A 23,222-nucleotide genomic window follows, 5' to 3' on the forward strand; every position below is an offset into this window, starting at 1 on the left:
CAGGGCTGGCCCATTTTATCCTCCCATCTCTGGGATGTCTGGGCCCCTTCTGAGATCTACAGCTTGGTGTCTCATCTACACAGGTAACTAACCTATCCTAAGTGTTCTGCTGTTGTATTACTGCCAAGTTTGCTTCAGTAGTAACAACTCAGTAACCTGTAATTTATATATATATACACTTCATGACTACTGTTATTGGGTGCTGCTATATTTGATTGTTGCTATACCAATGCTGCAGATATTGCTCTGTAATAGCTATATATACATACATATGCATATATATATATATATGCTTGATTTATTAGAGGTGTACTTGCTAATGATAAATTGTGTGGCGTTTCTGATAATCTGTAATAAAGTAAAGAAAATCAGAGGCAAAAGTGTCCGTGCCCTGTTTTTCACAAAATCCTGCGAACCCATTCTCAAGGTCTTCAAACACCCACAAGCCAGTGACACCACATCACAGTCACTCAACCCCATTTCTTCTGCACAGGATGCAAAACAACCAGAAAAGAATAAGGAACAACACGCACAGAATTCTCTAATATCAAAATATAGCAATTTATTCAAGACACTGAATATGATCTGTTGATTCTCTCCTTAAAACAAATGAGCTACAATACACAAGGTGAATTTGAAGAAAGTGTGGGTGGGGGAGAAACAAAATAAGGGTTGATGTTGTTTCAACAGAACCTGGGAAATGCTTAAATGAGAACCAAGTCTGGCTGCAAGTCTGACACAGACAATAAAAACTGCAGAAGCCAGAATTCAGAATTTCATTGAGTGGCTGAAAGAACATTTCTGCAATTGACAAAGAACCACATCTTTTAAAAAGGCAGTAAGAGGAAAAAAAAAAGGAGGAAAAATTAAAAAGGGAAAAAGAAAAAGAAACCCAAAAACAAAGCAGACCCTTACATTTGACAAAGTGCACTTCACTTGGCTCTAAAATTAGCTATTTTTTTCTTTTTTTTTTCTTTTTTTTTTTTTAAACAAATTAAAAGGAAATTTCTAAGATGTAGCATGGGGTTAATGTGTGTATAACCCTGTAAGTCAGGCCCTTTATTGCCCCATAAGGGACCCAGTGTTTTCTACATAAAAGATTCAGTATCCTTCTAACCCACAGAGTATAGTGGTTTTTCAGAAACTGGGTTTTTTTTTTCACTTCCAGGCCAGTTCCAGACAGCCAGCAATAATAAAAATCCAGCAAGTCTCTGGATGGTTTCACAATCCTGTTTGGTCACTTAGGCTTTTCCATTTTCTCTTCTGTTACAAAGAACTATAAAACAAAATTCTAGGAAGAAATCTTATTACGTCCCCATGGCTGTTGCTTTGTGCAGTTCTGTTGCAGGGGAGTCACAGAGAGGCTCTGCCAGCTCGGGAATGCACCGCTGCTGGAGGGGAGGGAGAGCTCCCAGGAGCTCAGTGCTGCAGGTCTAGGCTGAGACATCCACCCTGAACTACAGCCTGGAAAAGCCTCTCTCTCCCCACTGTCCGTGTCTTGAAGAAACCACATCCTTAGGTTAAGATTAACCTTTGCAACTGCACCTCCTGCCTTCTTAACAGCTCTCATTTCAGCTGAAAACTGTCTGCTACAGCATCTTCCAGGAGTTTCCAGTCTTTAGGATCTTGTGGAAGGTAAGAAAAGTGAATTTTCTTAGCTCCTTGCATACACTGCTTTTAACTCTGACAGCCCATATAAAAACTTTCTGGAGCAGCAGCTTCTCTCACACAAGCTTTGCAAACCAATTGATATTCTAATTTTGTTTCTCTTGGCTTCTTACCTCCATGTAGGAAAGTAAAATGGTGTTATGACAAATTAAAAAAAATGGGAAAAAAACAACAGGCGTCACGGACACTGCCCTGTTATCTACAGTAGCTGTCCTGGGAACAACTATGAATCACAGGCTGTGGAGACAGCCAGTCATGCAGCATTCAGCAAATTAATCTCTTCAAATCCTGAGGTCTGGCCTATTCAGGTGTCACTCAAGGGACAGAGGCAAGGCCAGAGCCCCATAAGTGCTGCCCTCCCACAGACCAGCAACTTCTGCTTGTTATTCTCAGAAATGCCACCAAAAAGCAGGGTAGGAATTTAACCGTTTACATGCAATGACTGCAACCAAATCACTGTCCAAACCGTGCTTCATAATACCACATCACGCCTTTGTATTCAAGTTCAAGACTCTTGGAGCAAGTCCTCTTGTTTTTTTTAAAAAGTGGTAACTTTAAATTAGCAGGTACATATGGTTATTAGAAAAAAGTGCAAAACTTCCACATGGTGATCTACAGTCATGCTCTTGGTGCAAAAAACTAAAACCAACACATAAAAGCATTTAACACCAAAAACAATCCTTGATACTGCCTGGCATCCAATTATTTGAGATAGATTACAAACAAGCCTAACTATCACTAGTAACCAAAATCCCACAGAACTGTTTTTACCTCAGAACTAACACTTTTAAGTAGTTACTTCTTTCCATTATTTTCTCCATTCCAAAAGTGTATCTTTCAGAAATGCAGCTGAAGCTGGCTGTGACTACTTCCACTAGAAGGACTAGGATACTCTACAGATCCAAGCATACAGAGAAGAAAACTCCAGAGAAAAGATGGTGTTCAGATTCCACAATGATGCCCTGGAGCTCACCAGCTCTCACACCACCAGTTCAGCCCAAGGGCTTTGGGTTTGCTCAGATTAAATCACACCTTCAGCAGCTGTAGTCAAACCAAGGGGAAGATGCCATGTTACAGTGACTTTGGGCAGGAAGGTTCTATCTACATCTGTGAAGAGGTTTGTGGCCTGTTTACTCTCCTACAGATCCTAGCCTAGGCTGTAGAGAGGACAGTCTCAGCCAGTTCTGAGGATCTGTCAAGTCATGTCTTACACCACCCCAAGGCTGCCTTGTAGTTTACAGCACTTTCAGTAAACTGTGCCTGTGTGTACTTCTTGGCATTTGTCATTTCCTCAATTAGAGGAATGCAGCCTTCAGCTGGCACCCGTGCGGGTGTCACAGCTGCAGTAAGGAAATCTTGTCCAAAGTGGATAGTGGAACTCTCATCGTCATTCTGATCATTTCACACTCCACAACTTCACAGGGGTGTATACTATGAGACAGAACTTACATATGATGTCATCATCTAATGAATTCACTGTCTTCTGAGCACCACACTGAGGACACCCTCAAGGCTAAAGCTGTCTGGGCAGACAGAGATCCTCCAAGGACAGACCCAGAGCTTTTCCTGCAGGATGCAGCACACACATGGTGACAGCAGCACCACCCACTGCAATGGCAGAACCTTCTTCTTGGTGTGTGTGGTCCGTGGATGGACAGGAGCCTGGCGAGGGTCTATCCTTCAGCAGTGACAGATGCAGTCAATATATTTCAGTTCACCTGGTCTCATAAAGTCAGTGGTGAAACCCCACTGACTGACTGGAATAATGAACAGTGGAAGACAGCACTGCTCAAGCAAGGCCACAGGCAGCCAAACCCATATTGTGTCAAAATCTGAACTATCTCTAGAGACAAGAAGATACACAAACATTTTCTGCTGGTTACTGAAAACAAACAAAAATACAGACTAAAGAAAATGAATGCTATATTTATAGTCTCAGGCTTCTGAATCTCTTTGAATAAGTTTACATCATCAAACAGCCACAAAAATGGAATGAGACTGAGTAAATGGCTGGCTGCTGGAAAAGGACTTTAGTAAAGGACTGGTATTTCTTGTATCAAACATTGTTTTTTCTTACAGCACTTTCTGAGAGAGGAGAGAAAAAGGATACTGTGCCTTTCATGTTCCCTGTCTGTCATTCCTTTCGCTTGAATTACACAACTGGTCTACATTTTGTGGCCATTTTAGGCTTTTAAAACTGCTTAACATAAAAAATATTTTTTTTTCAAAAATACACTGGGTTCTTTCTGTTAAAATTCATCTTTCTCCTGTAAAAATCTTCCCCAGCACTGCATTCTTATATAAAGCACTTATTACACAATTTGCTGAAAGTGCCCTTGAGACGCTAAGATCTGAAGCATGGAGGATTTTTTTTTCTTTTAAATGGAGAGAAAGAAAGGAAAAGGAAGATATAGAAGAGAGGAGAAGCAGTCTGTCAAAAATTTTCATTGTCATGTCCACCTGGCTGCATCTACTATGGGCATACAGAGAAAAGAAAAAAAAAAGGGGGGGGGGGGCTAAAAGAAAGAGGAGAAAATAAAAAAGGAAGGAAAAGTTGGGAGTGGAAGGGAGAAATAAAAGGAAAACAAAAGTTTCATCCTAAGCCTGGGATCCTCCAGGCTGTAATATTCCAGCTGATAGAAAAACCACTGAACAAAAAAAGTAGTCTAGAAAATAGAAAGTGTTGTGATTACAAAGTTGAGCATTTCATCAGTACAAACTGGTCTTTGAACGTCCTTTGGGAGAGCAACTGTAGTGTCCAAATTGGAAGGAAAAAATACAACACCGCATGGAGGAGGATTTTTTTTCCCTTTTGGTTTATCACAGCATTTTTCTTTTTTTTTCTCTCTTTTTTTTTTTTTTTTCCTTTTTATTAATTTTTTTGGCACAGCTTTTTTTTTTTCCCCAGCCATCAGAGCAAGTTCTCAGATGCAAACCAAACAGTGCAATGCCTAGCTGGTGGCTTCATGCTTCCAAGGCTGAATGTTCCAGGTGGAAACCATTCCCTCCCCCTCTGAAGTGACTGTTTTTACTCCTTGATGAAGGTTACGGACAAAATACAAGTCACCTGTGGCCAGGGAGAGTCGGTTTCATGGTACACTCTAACTTTGTTCAAGTTTGTACAGTTCTGGAGCTGTTAAGAATAGTTTTGAAGAGTGCTTCTCCCCACACATTCACTGCTGGTCCATTTGAAATTTCTTCTAAAACATTTCACGTTTACTTCCGCAGATCTAGAACACAAACCTGCAGAGAGAAGACCCTGTGTTAAGAACCCCTTGTGACGGTGATGAGGAAATCCTGTACACAGCCAGCTGGATGTTACACTCCCTAGCTTCAAATCAGCCTCACTCAAGTACTGGTTTACAGGCACACAAGTAAAGAAACAAACTGACACAGCAGAAAGCCCAAGTGAAACCCACACATTTAACATTTAGCTGGGTTTTCATTGGTTTACAAACATTTTGGTAGCACATCTGTAAGATTATGGGAGCTATTCAGTTGCCTAAATATCATGTCCCCTTCTGAAATACATCCAAAACAGATGTAGGTGTGGCAGGCATGACAGTGGGCATGTGCCCATCTGGAGCAGATGCTGGGAGCCAGGCTGAGATGTCACAACTAAGCTCAAACAACTGAATCATGTCATAGGTGTTCCCTTTGTTAAAACCAGTTGAAAAATACTGCTTCAAAGTAGTTATGTCAGCCAGCCATATGTGTTCTGTACAAGCTGATCATGCTACAATGGAATTTTTTAGAAGTAGTATTAACAGCAAAAAATAGTTAGGAATAACCAGGATCTCCACACCAATATTTCTCCTTTATAACAGGACAAAATCTTTGGTTATCATGCTCAAAATTTCCTTCTTTAGCTATTCCTGTTCAAGGGAACAGGAATATTCTTCTGTGGAATCAAACTCTGAAAGCCCCAGGGTAACTGCTTGTTACGGAGTTGACTGCTGCAATCTGCTGTTCCTTAAAACTGACAGATAATGACAGAAACAACATTATTGTTGTTCTTGTCAAATATATATTTAAAAGTCATTCTCATCTTCAGCAATGTTCACCTATTGCACAAGCATTCTTCATTTCCGACAGGAACACCACCTCCTAGTATTCAAAACCTTTCAAAGCAGGGAACATTTTTAATACGCTACACAGAGCTACTTATTTGTGTCTTGAGCCTTTGGCTCTGTCCCCAGGAGGCAAATATAGCATCCTGTTTTTTGTTGATGCTCCCCAGAAAAGAAATTTCCACCCAACCTTTGCAATGTTTGATGATCCTTACCGATCCGTCTGATGCGCTTGCTCCCACTTTGTCGCCTCTAGCATTCCAGCAGACTTCAAAGATGCCCCCGGTGCCTCTGTAGCTATGTACTAGAGTTCCACTCTACAAAGCAAAACAGCATGCAGACATTGGATATAAAAGTTCCCCTTCTTTGTCTCTCATGTGGCACTGTGTTAAAACGGGGAGCTATTCAGATCACCCAGCTATGGCCACCTCCATACTGTGATGGAAACTGCTTAGGAAACTGTTAGGAAACCTGTCTTTGTAATGAAGAGCAACAGGCTCCTCCAGAAACCGCAGGACTCTCAAGACATCCATTTTTGTCAACTCTGTATCAGTAAAGGCCTGGAGAGTTAGGTTGATGTGCTCTTCCCTGGAGTTTGTTGCTAATTCAGGTTGTGAGGCACCAGTATCCAGAATTACATCTGTGGAACTATGATGTTCCACTTTTCTCCAGAATATCACCAGTCCCCTGCTTGTACATATTTTATCTATATCTCCTCTTCACAATATCTAAGCCATCAGATTCACAGCTGAACGCAGTTTGTAACTAAATAAAAGCATCCCTTATTTCTCATCTACACCTTTGCTTCACAAAGCTGATGACCCAAAACAATGTACCTATTTTCATGCATGCTACTTGTTTTAGCATACAAAGCAGACTGAGCAGAACTGCTCTGGGCAGTCACCTCACTGCACCTGAGTGACTCAGCTGCCATGGATTTGTGCCAGCCAATACAATCAGGTTTCACCCTGGCAGGCAGGTCATGCATGACCTAGGTACACACATTTTCCATTTAAGCTTTTGCTATTAATGTGTCATCTAAACCAGATGTGCTTCACATGAGGCAAAACAGTACCTGAGTATTCCATATATGGACACATTTGTCAAAGGACCCGCTGGCTAGATATTTTCCATCAGGACTAAAAGCTACACTGTAGACGGGCTCTTGATGCTTTGTTAACGTATGGATGCAGACTCCTCGGTCAACGTCCCACAGCCGAACCGTGGAATCAAACGAAGCACTGCAAGAAGCATTCAAACAAATTAGGTGTTAATCAATTTGCACAGTGATACTGTAAATGTTATAAGAGAATACCACAGTTTTGATTTTTTTCCCCTTGGCTAAGCAAGAGGTAATGTTGCAAACAGAAAAGCTAAAATGTACCACAGCCTGTATGTTTTTTATCTTAAGAACTACAGCTATAGAACTGAATTCTTGTATGAGGACTCTTAGGGTCTATCTAGGTGTGCTCTATGGAGCCCTAAGAAAGCCAAGCTCCCCATTTTTGAGATTCTACCTCCTGTTACTCAGGAAAGTCAAATATATATTGTCATTAATAGTGTAAATGGGTCCAGAGAGATCATACTCATAATGGATTCACCCTATTTAGTGAATTAGCATTTTGTAATTCTCTGTGGTTTTTTTCACTTGGTTTTAGTGATGCTTTTAGCTACATTCCATTTAAATCCCAAACTGTGGGCTTGGAGAAAGGCAGGGGAAATAATCTGCACTAAAAATAATAATAAAAGAGTAACTCCAAGAAAGTGAAGTTCTTCCACGTCCACTCCCAAACTAAGGAGTAAAAGAAACCAGTTTCCATACAACTTCTCCCCACACTGCACACCCCATGAGCTGACCTGATAAACCCATGATAAAGCTTTTCTCTATTAGCTAACAAGGTTACAAAAATTTTCTCTAACTTCCCAGATGAGTTGCATGACCCCAGTTAGAAACCATTCCAACTGCCTGAATCTTGAGAGCACCTGCCCCAAGATTTTCACTCCTAACAACTTGATGCTGAATGTGAAAGTGCAATGCCAATTTACAACCATTTTATCAAGGCAGCTGAAAAGTTAAATACCACGACTCAATTTTTTTTCTTTGTTCCCATTCTTTCGTCAAATACAATCCTTTGCCTTGGTATCCATCCCCCTGAGTTACATACACAGATACTTTTTAGTGGAATCGTCTGCAGGAAGGCTGATGGCAAAGTGACAATAGGGTTACATGTCAGAAAGATGATCCTTCTTCCTAGCAGCCAAGAAAAAGGTGTTTTTTTTACCTTGCTAACATGATGTTGGAGTTTGGGTTGCTGGTGCCTGGTCCTGTAGGGCTCCATTTGATAGTGTAAATCTCTTTGCTGTGAGCCTGAAGATCATGTACACAGGTATCTTGCTTCATACTCCATATCTGAGTCAGAGAAATAATGAAGGGGGAAAATGGCAACATTATTAATCTCTTCTCAGCTGAATTATTTCAGTTCTATGTTATTCTTGCCATTTGTTTATTTGAGATCTTGATACCTGAATACACATAAATATAATTTATTAATGCAGCAACTTGGCACATAGATTAAAATAATTCCAGCTGGGGAAGGAGTTACACATTTAATAGTATTTATTCAATAGATAAGAACTAAAGAATTGCTGTACTTCCAAGAGCCTGTAACTATTTTCATACAGAAGTTTATCTATTTGAAGAAGTTTAACCTGAATTTTATTTACACATTGCAACAGCAGTAATTTTAAAGAAGGAGAAGAAAATTGCAGCAACTGCTTAGAATGCAGCAATTTTCTCTTACGCTAGTAAAATTTTCCTTTTCCTCTGGAACTCCATTTGTCTCCCTCATGTTTTTAACAGTACAGAAGATGGAAGACAGTCAGCTATTTCTGCAGTGTTACATGGCCAAATACCTCAGTGTAAAATGAAGGAATTCACAGCAGGGAAAATAACTCAAATTCAGTCAGTCAGTTTCAGAGAGATACCAAAAACATAGTAATGATTTAACTCAGTTGTTGTAAGTCTGCACCATGAGAAGGATGTACTCTTATGCTGAATCAGTGTACCTGAGACCGCTCTTGGAAATACTACACAAAGCTCAGCCATGTTCTTCGGCTGACAGGCAGCATGTTCCAAGAATTTATAGGAAAAGCTCGTTAATTCCAAAAATAAAGAAGAAAAAAGTTGGAGAGGACTGATTTACAAAGGAAAAGGAAGAAGAATAATTGCTTTAATTTAGAGTATTTGCTGTCTCCATCACTGAAGGTTTTTATAAACAGGTGAGGCCAAGGATAGCAAACTACTAGCTCTGCCAAATTCAGTGGTCAGGAATTTGAACAGGTAACAACAACACCGAACCATGGTGGTTTTTAAAACACAGCAAGAACAGTTATGCAATTCTGCTTTGTGGCAGTGCAACAGGCAAGGTGCTCCCTTTGTCCCTGTTTTCTGTAAATTTCCAGCTCTGTCACTAGCCTGAATCATCACCAGCCTCACATCTGGAATCCAGATTGATGAAAACCTCTGTGGGTATGTGGCAAAGACAGAGCAGAAGTCAGTCTACCTATGAAGAGGAAATAATCATAACTGACATTCACTTAGCTCATCTGCAAATTCTGCTGCTGATGCCTCAGTTTCATGCTTGAAACGTCCCAAGCTGTGTCAATCAGCAGTGCAAAGAGATCCGAGTCTGAATTAACACAACCATACTGCAAAGAAACTCTTTCCAGTACTGTCCTATCCACAAAACCAAATCTTTCCTGGGATATTTGCCTTCTTCAAGGAACCATCATAAATCAAGAGTCCAGCAGTAGGGCTTTGCTTAAACAACACACAGCTACACCTACACAGACAGCCTTCATTTGATGTGGCTGGAAAAGAAATATGAGAAAGGGTTTTGGGCTGCTGAAGTTCTACATTATCTATACTTAAACTATGACATTTTTGTGACAATGGCGTATCAGTCACATAACACTTATTTGGATAGAATGCCTCAATTTCCCCAGTATTTGCTTCACGGTCTTCAATCTTTCAGATTTGCTTCAAGAAACATGGGACAAAATGGAAACTACTGTTCATGCAGAGTTTGAAGTGATACAGTACCATCATTCTGGAGAAGACTGAAAAAGAGAAATAATTTTTTGTCTTTACTTTTTGAAGAACAGGAACAGAAATCGTTTTACCTTTAATGTCATGTCATCGGAGCAAGATGCTAGTAGCATGCCAGATGGGTCCCATTTGATTGCATTCACCTCGTTCTGAAATCAAGAGTGATTTTATTAAGCAAATATTCCAGTTACTGCATCGTACTGGGCACTCAGCAGAGGGCACTCAAGGTTTATGCATGGAACAAGCTCACCCACAAATTACACTGCTGGGTGTTTTTAGGTGTTAACAAAAGCAGTGCTGCCTCCCCAACATGCTATTTAAGTAGCATTTTGGATGGAACCATTCTGTGCTTGTGAACAATACACAAAAACAATCTTCTGATGTGTCTTCTGGCACAAAGTTGCTCCTATCCTTTTGTCATATCCTAGGATTTAAATAAACCCAGACAGATTGATGATACAGCATTAGCTTCTTTTTAAAACTGGAGCATTTCTTTCATTAATGTTCTGTAGACTTGGTGATAGAAGTTTTTTCAAAAGAAAATACTGATACTGGTGAGGTGTAATTTGATAATTCTTCATATTGTAGCTCTACAACAGTGCTGGTCTCTCTAAAGACAGGTTTATATGTAAATTAATTCCATGATGGAATATTAATCAGTTTAGGATGCTTTATCAGTCTTTCTAGCACTTTGAAATTAACTAAGCCTAGTGTATCCCCTTGGTAATGATAAGTTTACCATGCTCTTAGACAGATATAGGTAAAGAGAAAAAAAGCATTTTATAAAAAGGGAAAGACTGTTTTCTTAAATTTCATAAACTGGCCCAGGGTCTCAGTGAAAACAATGCCGGAAAATATTTAAATTTTGCTTTATATATTTTACATGTTTCAGTAATAACCAAGAGAAGGTATAGATGTATTTGATGTGAAAAACAGGATCATGTACAAAATGGTGCATTTCATATAATTATAAAAATCACCAGTTTATTGTTAGGAATGTACAACCTGTCATGAAATATTAGTTTAACCACAGACTAAGACAAAGGTCTTAAATGCATAGTTTTGGAAGCTAACATCTAAATTATGGGTCAGTAAATGATTACAGTTTTTCTCACAAATGAAACCTAGAAAAAGTAACCTTTGACAGTCATTAAATACCACCAAGAAAAGAGTGGGGAAATACATATTTAATATATTTTATTAGATTAAATTGATTCTAAAATTGAACAATGACTGGAAGTAAACTGTTCTCCCCTTATTCATAGCTCTCGTTTAGTAAGGGAAATTAGGCCAGCGTGAAACAGAATCATATTTATGAATCTGCCTTTAGTCTGCAGCTCATGGTACACAGAAATACTCTCACTATTTAAGCTGGAGGTGTTGCCTCCTATGGTGATTTAGAACACTTTATCCCTTCTCATAGGCAGTGAATCACTCACTCCCAAGGAATATGCTTTTAGGGAAATAATGGGGTTTAACACCTTTGCTGCTAGAACATACCCAGCAAACACATCATCTGCCATCATGGTAACATGTTGCTGTGACGTTATCAATAACATTTTGAACTTGTTAAACTTACTGTGTGTCCTTGAAAGGTTTTAACAGGACGATCACAGCCAAGTCTGCATACATGGATGCACATGTCAGTACTGCAGGAGGCAAAAGTAGTGTTGTTTTGCCAGTCTACATCCAGAGCAGGAGCTGTGAATACAAACAACAGAAGGAATATCAGGGATCACGACAAAGAAACAGCTATCCCAAATAATTTTCCTCCCATCACCTACCTGGATGAAACAGACTACAGGCTAGTTCTTGGTCTGTCACCTGCTGCCAGTTATAAGGGCTGATAGGGACTGTCTGAAGAGCACAAATTATTTATTCTATTCCAGTGGATAATCTGGATACTTTGCAAGACATCTGCTTACAAGAATCTTTTAAGTTACATAAGAGGGGGAAAAATACTACCTCCACCCTCTCTGCTCCCAGCTATGCATATCACGGGTTTATATCTAGCATTTATCCCTCTGTAACCCAGTTCAGTGAAGAAACTGAAAGAAAACTAACCCAGAAGATACACGGATAATTTCAATCTGGGTTAGACAAGCATGTTCCTGTGAATGCCAGGCACAACACATGGGAAGGTGCAGAAGCAGGTGGCTGTGTCCCTTTGCACTAGAGCTTTATGCAATCTTTGATACAAACCTATCATTCTGTGCAGGCACATGGATTAATGAGACTAAAAGTAAGACTAAAAATCAGTTTAATTTGCTTGGGGACTGTTTTTAGGCAGGTATATTGATCAGCCTGATCTGAAATATGAGTTTCTGTAAAGGGTTTGGCATTAACTAGCACTGAGGTAACAAAACTCTGCACACAGAGAGCACGTGAGCATATAAGCAGTGCCTGAGTGTGCAACACAAACACACACAAACACTTTGCAAAAAGAATGGGAAAAAAATCCCCTAACAACTCTTACAGCATGTGACTGCAGAGTGCAGGCAGGAGCAGGAGGGAGCTCCTGACTAACAGCTTGCTTGTGTTTCTATGACTGTTGCTTGGGCTTTTTCCCTCAGGATAGAGTTTAGCTGCCCTCCAGAGGATGACATAAGACTTGCTAAAATATAGAAATCTTCATTCTCAGCACACTCTTGTGAGAAGCAAGTGTGCTAGAATGAGACCAGCATATAGGAAACAAAGTTGAATCTCTTCCTGGCAAAGATACAATGCAAATTTATCATTAAAATGAAACCAAGAAATTCCTTACTCAAACATGTTTAGAAAGATAACTTTGGTAATCCAGAGGTGAAAAGATATCTGTTCTGACAAGCCTGTTACATTTAAATATGTTTTTCCTATCATAATTTTTATAAACTTCAAAACAAAATGGATCTGTATCACCGTCTGAATCATCAGGTAGCTCTCTAAATGAGAATGGAGGGCTGACATTGTTTTGTAGACAAGGGTTTTTTTCAGTATTAATGAAAAAAAAAAAGCTTAATTATTCTGTATGACAGGTAAGGAATATTTTTGCAGAAATATAAAGGAAATACGTGTGAGGAAAACAGACTATTCTGTATTTTCCAGTGAACATGAATGAGGATCAGGAAACAATGAAAGACCTTTCTTTAACTGCCTGTTTGTCTTTCTTCTTATGCTACAAGCTTTCTATTACTATTTCAAAGCAAACAAAAAAAATTTATCATCATTAATAGCAATATGCCTTCAGGGCTAATATCTAGTATAATATGTATGAGTCAAAAACTAATTTTCAGAGAGCTACTGGCACCTAAAGCTATGGATTTACACTGCAGCATAATGTGAATCATAAAGTGCTGATAATTAATACTGATTAATTTATTGGTCTACTCAATCATATGTTTACTGGATAATTAACTACACAAAAAGGTGTGAAAAAATCAACCAAACATGGTTCTTGATGCAAATAATCAAATTGCCAAAGTATTTCCAAAACCACAGGATACCAGCCAACTGCATAAAAACAATTAGAATATCACAATAAAAGCAGCAACAAATCCTTAAAAAATGCAGCTAAATTAAAAACCAAAAATAATAGTGTTATAATTATCTGGTAATTTAGGCTTTTTCAGAACAAATTTAAGTGTGATTCAGAGCACTCAGATCACAGAATCATAGAATGGGTTAGCTTGGAAGGGACCCTAAGGAACACCTAGTTCCAGCCCCCCTGCCATGGGGACACCTTTTACTAGAGCAGGTTACTCAGAGCTCCATCCAACCTGGGCTTCTCTGGGCAGCCTGGTCCAGTGCCTCACCACCCTCACAGTAAAGAATTTCTTCCTGATATCAAATCTAAACCTTCTGTCTTTCAGTTTGAATCCATTCACCCTTTCTCCTGTCACTGCACAACTAGATGGTTAAAACTGGCTCACACAAATATCTCTTTTGGTGTCAATTTAACAGCTTACTCCTGCAAGCAAAGACATCAGTCTGTATCTATTAGTAGATGTAAAAATTGGATTATTTAGCTCCTTTTTAAAGAGATAAGTTTTGTGAATATGTATTTTGATCAAATGTACTATGATGATTCATAGTTTTGCAAAAAAGAATGAAACCCCTAGAAGCTACTTACCTGCACAGTTACATGTTTTGACCAAAAAACCTAAAAATTACATGGGAACACCAATGACATGGAGGCCTTCAACACCTGGACAAAGGACTTTTCCTTGTGTATTTTAAGATGACAGTTTTGTCCATGTGGTGTAAACTAAACTAGTTGTAAAGAAGCACAGAGTATAAAAACCTTATATTATTCCCAGGCCAGCTACCTCTAGACTTCAAAGAAGTACATGTTAAAGGAAGTGCACCCTGCCTAGACCAGACTCCTAATTGTTAAAACATCACCTTTAATCCTAGTGTAGACAAGGTTTTTGGACACCAGATATGGAAAGGAATTTGCTGTTAGCTTGTCCTGGTGACGCAAAGAGGACAAGGTGAGGTCTTTGTGGCTTCAGACTTGTGAGAACAAAGTGAGTACAGAGTCTGAAGGTTTTGCATGATATATGCTTTCTCCTATCAAAAATTTCCTTAACAGCATTTCCTTAATAACTGCTTTACTTCCCTAAGAAAACATATATGAAATAGTGAAAAAAATAATTAAAAATATTAGCTTCTCCACATCTACACTTTAGTTGTGTCTCATGTTCCAAAGACAAACAGCATGTTCAGTAAGAACTTTAAAAAAAATTATTTTTACACACATGGACATATTACATTGGTATATACAGCTGAGTTTTCAACTTGCTAAAAAGGGGATTGAATGATTTGTCCTTGATGCACATCACTGCTTACATGGCAGTGAACATGATCCTGAAGAGGCAACCAAGTTCTGAATCCGCAACTATTTAGATTAATAGCTACGGATCAGAGGATTAGGAGTCTTGCTAACTAAATCACTCTATGTGCACAGTTTGCTGCTATGGAACAGTTATGGTAGATAAATAAATGCCACAGTGAGAAAATCTGTCAGCAGACACCAACTCCTTGAAACCAACAGCTGCATTAATAAATGAGGAGATGAGTGACAAAAATGCAGAGTATGGATTTGCTGTGTCCATGGACATACTTTTTGTCTACTGTTGCATAACCATTTAGATTACTACTGCATATTATTCACATCAGTGTAAATATGAGAATAAGAATGATTTGAGTTGAAAAGTATGTGCAAAATAATGTTTTAAAATTAGTATTGAAATACATTTTTCAACACCATTAAGAACCTTGTGAAAGCTTGTTGTATTTAAAAATTGATTAGCTACAGCGAACTAGAAAGATGAACACCTCTAGCATCAGAATCCACAATGTTCTCATTGTTTTAAACATGTTTTTAAACATGTTTTTAACATGTTTTAAACACTTTACTACATCCCTTAAAATTCTTTACTATGACAATGCAGCCACTTCCGATCATGAATTCAGCCATCATATTACAAGTCAGGTGAATTTCAGATTATGTCAATGACTCTCTGTTATTCAAAATTATTTAGAATCTGTGACATCTCCTGTCTCTTCAAACAGATCTACAGATCCAAGTTGTGTTTTGGTGCAGCAAGGATTGAAGAACTTCAAGTTAAAATAAAAGCTACGAAATTCTGAGGATTTTCGTGAGTGCAGTGGTGAATGCAAGGTGCATGAGACATCTGCCTGCTTCTGTCTCAAATCAGCTTCACTGAAACAGAAGCAGAGAGAATGGAAAAGATCCCAGACACCTCCACTGAAAGTTCTCTTCATGAGTCACCACCTGGTACTATTCAAGCACATAGGTAACAACAGGACTGCTCAGTTTGGTGGATGGGGCTGGTGTATGAACCCTCTCCTAGAATCAGTTTGACTTTCAAAGTTAATTCTCACAGAACTGTGTCTTTCTGAAATGAGAATAAACCCACAAGCCATGATACTCAGGATAGTTAAAGCACAAAAAAACTTGCTTGAGACTTTTCTCTGGCAGATATGGATGAAGTACATTGACAGAATTAAAAACTGCATTTCATTTTCCTAAAAAGAGTTATGCAAAAAGTACCTGAATGGAAAGGAAATTGCTGTTTAGCTTCTCCCGTGTGGGCATCCCAAATTATTGTTGTCTGCATCCAAAGAAAAGGTAGGAAAAAAATTAGTGACTGTTCAGCTCAGAGAAAAAAAAACACCAAAGAGCACCCTCACTAAGTAGCAATTCTAAATGATGAACAGATAAAATTACTGACTACAGTAAGTAGTCAGCCTTGCATGCTAAACAGTGGGAAAAATAGAAATTACTTCCAGGTATTACAGAATAATAATCTAAGTGTAGATACAGAAGTATCAGGCCTACAAAAGCAGCAATATAACTATGAAGAACAAGCATACTCTCTCTGAACAGCACTAGAACACAACACTATACATTTTTAATAAGCAGATTGAAAAAAATGTTTCAGTTACGATTTTTAAAGCATACTTTTTCCCTTTTCAAAAGATGCAAGTTGAATTCTACTCTGAAACAATGCTGAACGCCATTTGTAACAAACCAACAAGTGAAATGCTTTTCTATCAGCAGAGTACACAACACTTCTTGCCACTGAGGTGGGAGAGACTCAAGTGTGATTGGCTTAGTACAGGTTTAATCCATATAGCACATGTGAGTGTGTCCCCTGTAGAGCTCAATACCACCTTCTGAGTCAACTGTCAATTTGGTGGGAGTATATACTTCCAGAAAATTAATTAAGGATACATCATCTTGCTGATAATGGATCACCTAAAGAAATGCTGCTTTTATTGAGAATGTAAGTTTGCCACAGTATGGAATTACCATTGGGAGATCAGTGTAGCTGAATATAAACCAGTACTAAAGGGAATAAGTTTCTATTTTCACAAGGATATGAAAATACAGGGATTCACTGAGCTTACAAATGTACAAACCTCAGCTAGACTCCCTCTGCCAGTTGCTGGAGAGAAGCACTGTCAGTGCATCTCACTGGAACACAGGCCACGCAGCCTATCCCTTGGAAGTGCCATCCTTCTTTTCGGATTTTATAAAGGAAGGATGACACATGCATCTAATTTTTAGACACTGAAAGTTAGGCAAGATGAATGCTGTGTACTTTCCAGTTTCAGTTTTAATGGATAGTCAGTCATCTGTTCATTTTAATCTCTAATGTGCACTCAGCTGTAACTACTATGTTTTGCTTAATTTTCAGTTCAGAACCATATTTTTTGGGCATATTTCCAGAGGAAGCTATATATATTTTATTCAAATAAAACTGTTTCAACAATCAGATGAGCTAAAAAGTGTGTTATCTTTAAGATCACTTTCTTCCTATAAATAGTTAGCTGATAAAACTACAAATATAAGTACTGCAAGCTGTTCTTTCCTTAACAGAGACACACTTAAGATGCAATTTTACACAATTTTTTTTTTAAAGTTAGGTATTTTCCATGAAAATAGTATACATTTATGCAGCCTCAAAAATGTAATCAACATTGTATGAAAATATATTAAAGAAATGTAAACTCTCCAGGATGCCTGGAGAAGAAGAAAATAATCTTAAGGAATCTAGCAGCACAAGCTCACTCATCAGCATACTTATATGTTAGAATAATGTATTTTTAAAACTCACTTTATCAACACCAGCACTTAAAATATAATTCCCCTTTTTGTTCCATTTCAGGGCAAATATTGGACCTTTATGTTGACCTAAGGTGCTTGCAAGGTTACCTGGAATAAAGAACAGGTTATTATTACAATTTCTTTACAAACTGGTCAAATCACAGCTCACTGCTGTTTGATGCTTAAGAACAATAAATGTTTGACTTACCATCTTCTGTCCATATTCTTGCAAAACCATCATATGAGCCTGTAGCCAATAGTGTTCCATCACTCTGTTGGAATATATATAAATGGCAAAGGTGGATACAAGATAAAATCTGTTTGAACCAACCTTTTTCTTTCTTTTTTAAGGTTTGCTAATTGTGATTTATGGGAAGTCTGAGTCCACTTGTTGAGACAGTTTATGCTATGATTTGAACTAAAGGTTATTACCTCAGACAGCACAGAGGAAATAAAATCCTCTAGCATGCAGTGAAATACTGGGCTATACCATCAGATAGAAGCAATTTAATCAGAAAGATTAGAAAAAGAAAACAAGATATAACAAGTTCTAAGGGCTTCTTCCAGGTAACAAATAGATACTACTTATTAGACATGAAGGACCTACAAAACATTAACAGATGACCTAAACCCAGACTAATTCCCAATTCAGTGAAACTCAGGCACCTCTACCTGAAAGAAGGCCCTAAGCCACATACACTCCAGTGTTATCTACCACCAAGGAACTGCTTTCTACTTGTCTGAATACATACTCCCACATATGCTCACGGGAACAGTACCATGATGGACAGCCTGAGAAAAGCTGGGTTCACAGGTCCCACTTAGGAAGAAAAAAGCCCATGAACATAATCAGCAAGTTGCATGTATTGTGGAAGGAACCCCTCACAAAAGAATATGTCCTATGCAGCCAGTGATGCTGGTGTGATTGGGCCAGAATGAGAATAATTAGAACCGAACTTGACTCTGCCATCTGGTGTGATGGACACTGTTGAAGCAGGGTATTTAGTCTTTCAACATTTCAGCATCTGGATTAAGAGTGAGATTCATCCCATTTATCTCCAAACATGCAGAAAGAAGTTATGAGTTAGTTTAAGAGTGTCATTTAGTCCCTCTCCATAACTAACATCATAATGTAAGTACAACTCTGAAGTGTAATTCATGAACTCATTTGCTTTGGATTGTGCCCAGCCCAATATGAAAACAAGTGTTTCTGTTTCTGCTGACTTAAGGTGAGTCTAGTGGACTAGCTTAGATGGTTAAACCTACAGGAGACAAATCCTACCCATGGTATCAAAGGGCATGATCTGAAGATGCTCTCCAGAAATAACCTTTCTTATAACCTTTATGTAATGTAAATCACGAAAAACTAATTCAATACTCACCAGTGTGAGTATTTCACAGGGAAATATGATTAATATTGTGGTTCTAACTAAACAATAAAGGCAGATGGCATTTCTAGCTTGATGAATGAAAAATTAGGAAAAGGCATTAAATAATCCTTTGAAACATATGCCCACTCCAACCCTCCAAAAACATTGACTCAGAGCAGTTGTAGATTTAACTTGAATATATAATAATGTAGGGGGAATCATAACCTAAGTGAAGGTTAGGTTATATATTACTGTGATGTACACTTCTCTGGACCAGTGATGAGAAAAAAGGTGATAAATGGCAAAAAGAGAAAAACTCAGGAACTAAGATGTAGAGTTTATCCAAATTTGTTGGTGGTAATTCACATTCTTTTGGAAGCCCAAAGTAAGTCAGAAGCACTTGAAATGTTTGAATTAGGAACATTTCCCTGCCTTAAGTAGTAGCACAATGCAAGTGAAGTACCAATGAAGTCTCGAAGGTAAGGAACTACTACAGGAAATACTAGAGGATGCCCTATGTTTTGGACAAATTCTCCCCTAATTGTTCTCCCCTCATTGCATGCCATCCTCTTTAAATTTCTCTTTTCTTACTCCTCGATTAATTTTTTTTCACAACTGTTTTTCTTCACTCTAATTTCCACCAGAAACAAGTAATGAACATAAGCTTGAGCTTGATTTGCTTCCTTGACCTACCTCTACTTTCTGTACTATTCACCGACTTCTTCCATTATGCAAATATAAAGTACACAGGGGAAAGGTGACTTGTGCAGTGGCCTTATCTTTTACTTTGTGAAGCACCAAGCTCACCTGAAGGACAATACTGCAGTAAAGATTAATCAAAAACTGGTCTCTGGCCAGCAACTGAGACTGTATGGAACTACTGAAAATCCTTTCTGGTACTTAATTAATCTGTTTTCCTATGAAAACAAGATTAATGTGATCACTCTGCCTGTACTAATATCAGCAAAACATACAGAATGAAAATTATCTCTAAGTAACTAAGGTTCCTGCAGGGCCTTTTAAGTTCTTTTGGCAAAAATGAGACATGAAGCAGCCTTAGAGCTGCCCAAAGACACTGCCTGGACACTGGGGATTCTCAACAATACCTGTCCTCTCTGCTCACCTTGGTATTCTCTGTGCAGGAGCACATTATCTAAGACAGGAGGTTTTGCAGGAAGAAAGTAAAAAAGGCAAGACAGTTTCATCTGGAAGGTGGATAAGTAAGTACAGAACAACTACACATGCTCCTAACAAGACAAAGAAAATAATGTGAACACATTTTGCTGTGCACAGCATAATTCAAATAAGAGAGTCTGGAGAGTCCAACCTCAGAAAAAGCTTCACTGGTGCTTTTATCTCCTTACATGCCAAAATAAAGTAACTATGAGATGGCAATACATTATTAATGAGGCTTCAGTATTACATAGACTGCTTGTTTAATCTTTGCTCTTAAAGCTAGATAAGTTTATTTTTACCCATGCTCCTAAAATAGAGATATAAATATATCATTGTTAAGCTTGAAGATGGCAACAGTCCTGGAAAATTACAGCATGTAGGAGAAAGTTCAGCCTGTTATGAGTATTTGAAACAAGAGGTCAGTAGGTTAGGACAGAGCTTCTGGTCACCTCAGATATTAAAGATATGGAGCAGCAACAGTAATTGCCTTGGAATTAAATTTAGACAGTTAAAAACCATGCACAGTCTTAGAAGTTAGCTTACATTCCAGTCCAATGAAGTCACATCCTTATTGCTGGGGACATCATGTCCTCCTTCTCTTATGCAGTGCCTCAAAACTAGTTGAGTGGAACCGCTGTTGCTGTTTTCATTGAGATTCCATATCCTGGCCGTTGAATCTCCGGATCTATAAAGCAATTATGCAAATAAGTTGAAATCTCCTCATATTGACCCAGCAAACAGTGTAAGAGCCTGTATTTCTGTTTTCATTGAGACAATATTACAGCCTTGCAGGACACTGGAGGAACAAGAGCTGCTGGCCTGTAGTGTAATGGGAGGGTCTGACTGCACGGTGCTGGCTCTGTGCAAAACACAGCTGTGAGACCTCGGTGCTGAAATCAGCAGGAGCTCACCTAGGGGAGGGCCCTATTCTATTGAAATGTTCCAAATGTTGCAAGCAGAAGTTGTTTTGAACCTTCTGAGAATTTTGTTGTTTCTCCTGTGCCCAGAGTAGAGTATTTCTACTGCCCAGACCAGATCCAACCACCTTTCCCTAAACCTGCTAAATGGATCAAGGCATTAAAAACCTTTAAGAAGTAATTTTTTCTTTCCAACTCTTTCTGTACTCTGTGTACTTTTCTAAAAATGCTAACACATATTTAAATTTTACCTGTTATAGTAATTTGGTTTATTCAGAGGAGTTTTACCTGAAACACATACACATGCTGTCTATATTCTGCACTATGTACCTAAAGGTGGTATCACCATAACTGAGATAGTCTGGGGCAATTTACTGTAACTGTCTGTAGCTTGGCTGCTTATATCATGCTGTCTGAAAAAGTCACAAAGTAAGTACTGACATAACAGAATAAGACAGAGACAGCATCAGCATTTTGATCTATTTTATAGACAATTATTTTCTACAGAGGTGTTTTTAATGCAGGCTGAAACCCCGATTTTGCTTAGAAAAGGTTTTGAGGAGGAAGAGTTTATCATTATCTTCTTGTAAGTAATATATTTATTTTGACTTTGCATGAAAAATGTCTCTGAGGTTCAGAGATCAATTTGCCATGGAGTGGAAGATATTACACTTTAAAAGTTTATTGGGATATTTTTTTCAAACTCCCCTTCCTCCATTTCTTAAAACAACAACAATCAAAACCAAGTACCCTGGATTGCTTGTTTCATCCAGAAAAGAGTTTTCATTTACATGCAGTAAGTAGAAACTTGGAGCAAAGTTAGCATCTCTCTTACATTTTCAAGAATTGATATAGTCTAGATGAAATTTCACTGCTGAGATATCTGATGTATTGGCTTTTCCTTTTTTTAAAGTAATGACAAAAAACTTTCTTTCCTATACACAATCAAGGAGAAAAAGTCTTTCTTCAAAGCCTAAAAACCCGAGATCCATTTTTGCTTCAATAAGCCATGTTTTACTGAAAAAGAAATCTATCACAAGAGAATACTATATTCTCTTTTGGTCTACTAGTAAAGCATTTTAATTACTGATACAAAGAATACCAGGCAAATTTTCAACACTTGACATGTCTTCAAACACAAATATAGACCAAGCAATTATCAAACTCCATTGATCTCTGTGTATTATTTTACCAATAATTTAGCCTAATTTTACACAAACAATTCAACTGTAAAAGCAAACCCCTGTATCAGTATCTCTGCCTGTATCAGTAGCTCTGAGCTCTTCTGCGTTATGGCATGCCTGGGGAATGTGCCCAATCTCCTGTGAACCTTTTGTGCCAAGCTGAGATGTGATGGCTGGCCAGGGTTTTTAACCCAGCTAGTCCTGTATAGCCACTCTTTAATTTTCTAGACATATCTTTCACATTAATGATGAAGAAATAGTTCAGATCAGGGTAATTTTTGCCACCACACAGCTGTGACTGTAACATACACCCTTATTTCTTCAGATGTCTGGAAAACTGACAATTTTGCATATGTTGGCTGGAAAATTAACAAAGTTAATTATGAGGCTCAGAATTTAAGGAACATTTTTAACTGTGATAATTAACAATGAACAATACTGGGAACATAAGTCTTTAAAGGACTGCTTCACTGGTTAACATGCTAAGTAGGAAATTCCTTCAGATCTGGCTTCTCTCCTGTGTAAGACTCCAGGACTGTCCTGCCTTCACTGTAATAATTCAGTTTGTTATTGGACCCTGTGAATAAAGTACTCAGTCACTTGGCTATCAAATACAATATCCTATTTGCTAGTTCTAAAGGGGTTATGTTTTGTTTTTCAACAGTTTTATTTAGTTGGTTTTCTGGCAAGGCCCGGGCAATATTATTTTCCAGTATTTTAATTTTGTTTTTCCCTTTTCTTCTTCCTAAGGCTACATAAGCTATTATGTGTCCCTGCAGAGAGGCTCTATAAGCCTACCAGTGTGCAGCAAGGGTATTTGTGTGTCTTCCCTTTTGTTGCTGGGGAAAAAAAAAAAGAGTCCAGAGAATGCTCTGGAAAGTATTCTGATTTCTGTTGAATGATTCAGTGAACCCTGCCTTATTAGAGCAGCACAGTTCAAGAACAATTTAGAAAGATATTTAATCTCCTTAGCCCACAGAAGCATTTCTATCTACATGATAAAGCAGCTCATTCCAACATGCAAGTCATGAACACTTGAGTAATAGGTAAACTCCTCTGCACTCTGGTAGACTACTGCCAAATTTTAGGAAGGCTAGCTCTGAAAGGATTTTAT

At 38.3% G+C, this 23,222-nt stretch overlaps 1 protein-coding gene across 3 annotated transcripts in view; it reads right to left on the reverse strand.

Moving 5' to 3' along the window:
* Positions 1-537: 537 nt before the first annotated feature.
* The window catches only part of TBL1X (transducin beta like 1 X-linked), a 192,724-nt gene continuing 170,039 nt past the window's right edge, over positions 538-23,222 (reverse strand). For all 3 annotated transcript variants that reach the window (XM_014250990.2, XM_005516617.3, XM_088051657.1), the window contains 10 exons: positions 20,551-20,692; positions 17,670-17,733; positions 17,472-17,569; positions 15,902-15,962; positions 11,426-11,547; positions 9,921-9,995; positions 8,021-8,148; positions 6,814-6,979; positions 5,954-6,055; positions 538-4,911 (listed from right to left, as the gene is read on the reverse strand). In XM_014250990.2, coding sequence (XP_014106465.1) covers positions 4,885-4,911; positions 5,954-6,055; positions 6,814-6,979; positions 8,021-8,148; positions 9,921-9,995; positions 11,426-11,547; positions 15,902-15,962; positions 17,472-17,569; positions 17,670-17,733; positions 20,551-20,692 — 985 coding nt within the window. In that variant the 3' untranslated portion in view covers positions 538-4,884. The remainder of the gene's footprint in view (positions 4,912-5,953; positions 6,056-6,813; positions 6,980-8,020; positions 8,149-9,920; positions 9,996-11,425; positions 11,548-15,901; positions 15,963-17,471; positions 17,570-17,669; positions 17,734-20,550; positions 20,693-23,222) is intronic.

The sequence above is a fragment of the Pseudopodoces humilis genome, chromosome 2 (genome assembly GCF_049639895.1).
Source record: "Pseudopodoces humilis isolate 2021_Gansu_Grassland_sample_001 chromosome 2, ASM4963989v1, whole genome shotgun sequence".
NCBI classification, from domain to species: Eukaryota; Metazoa; Chordata; class Aves; order Passeriformes; family Paridae; genus Pseudopodoces; species Pseudopodoces humilis.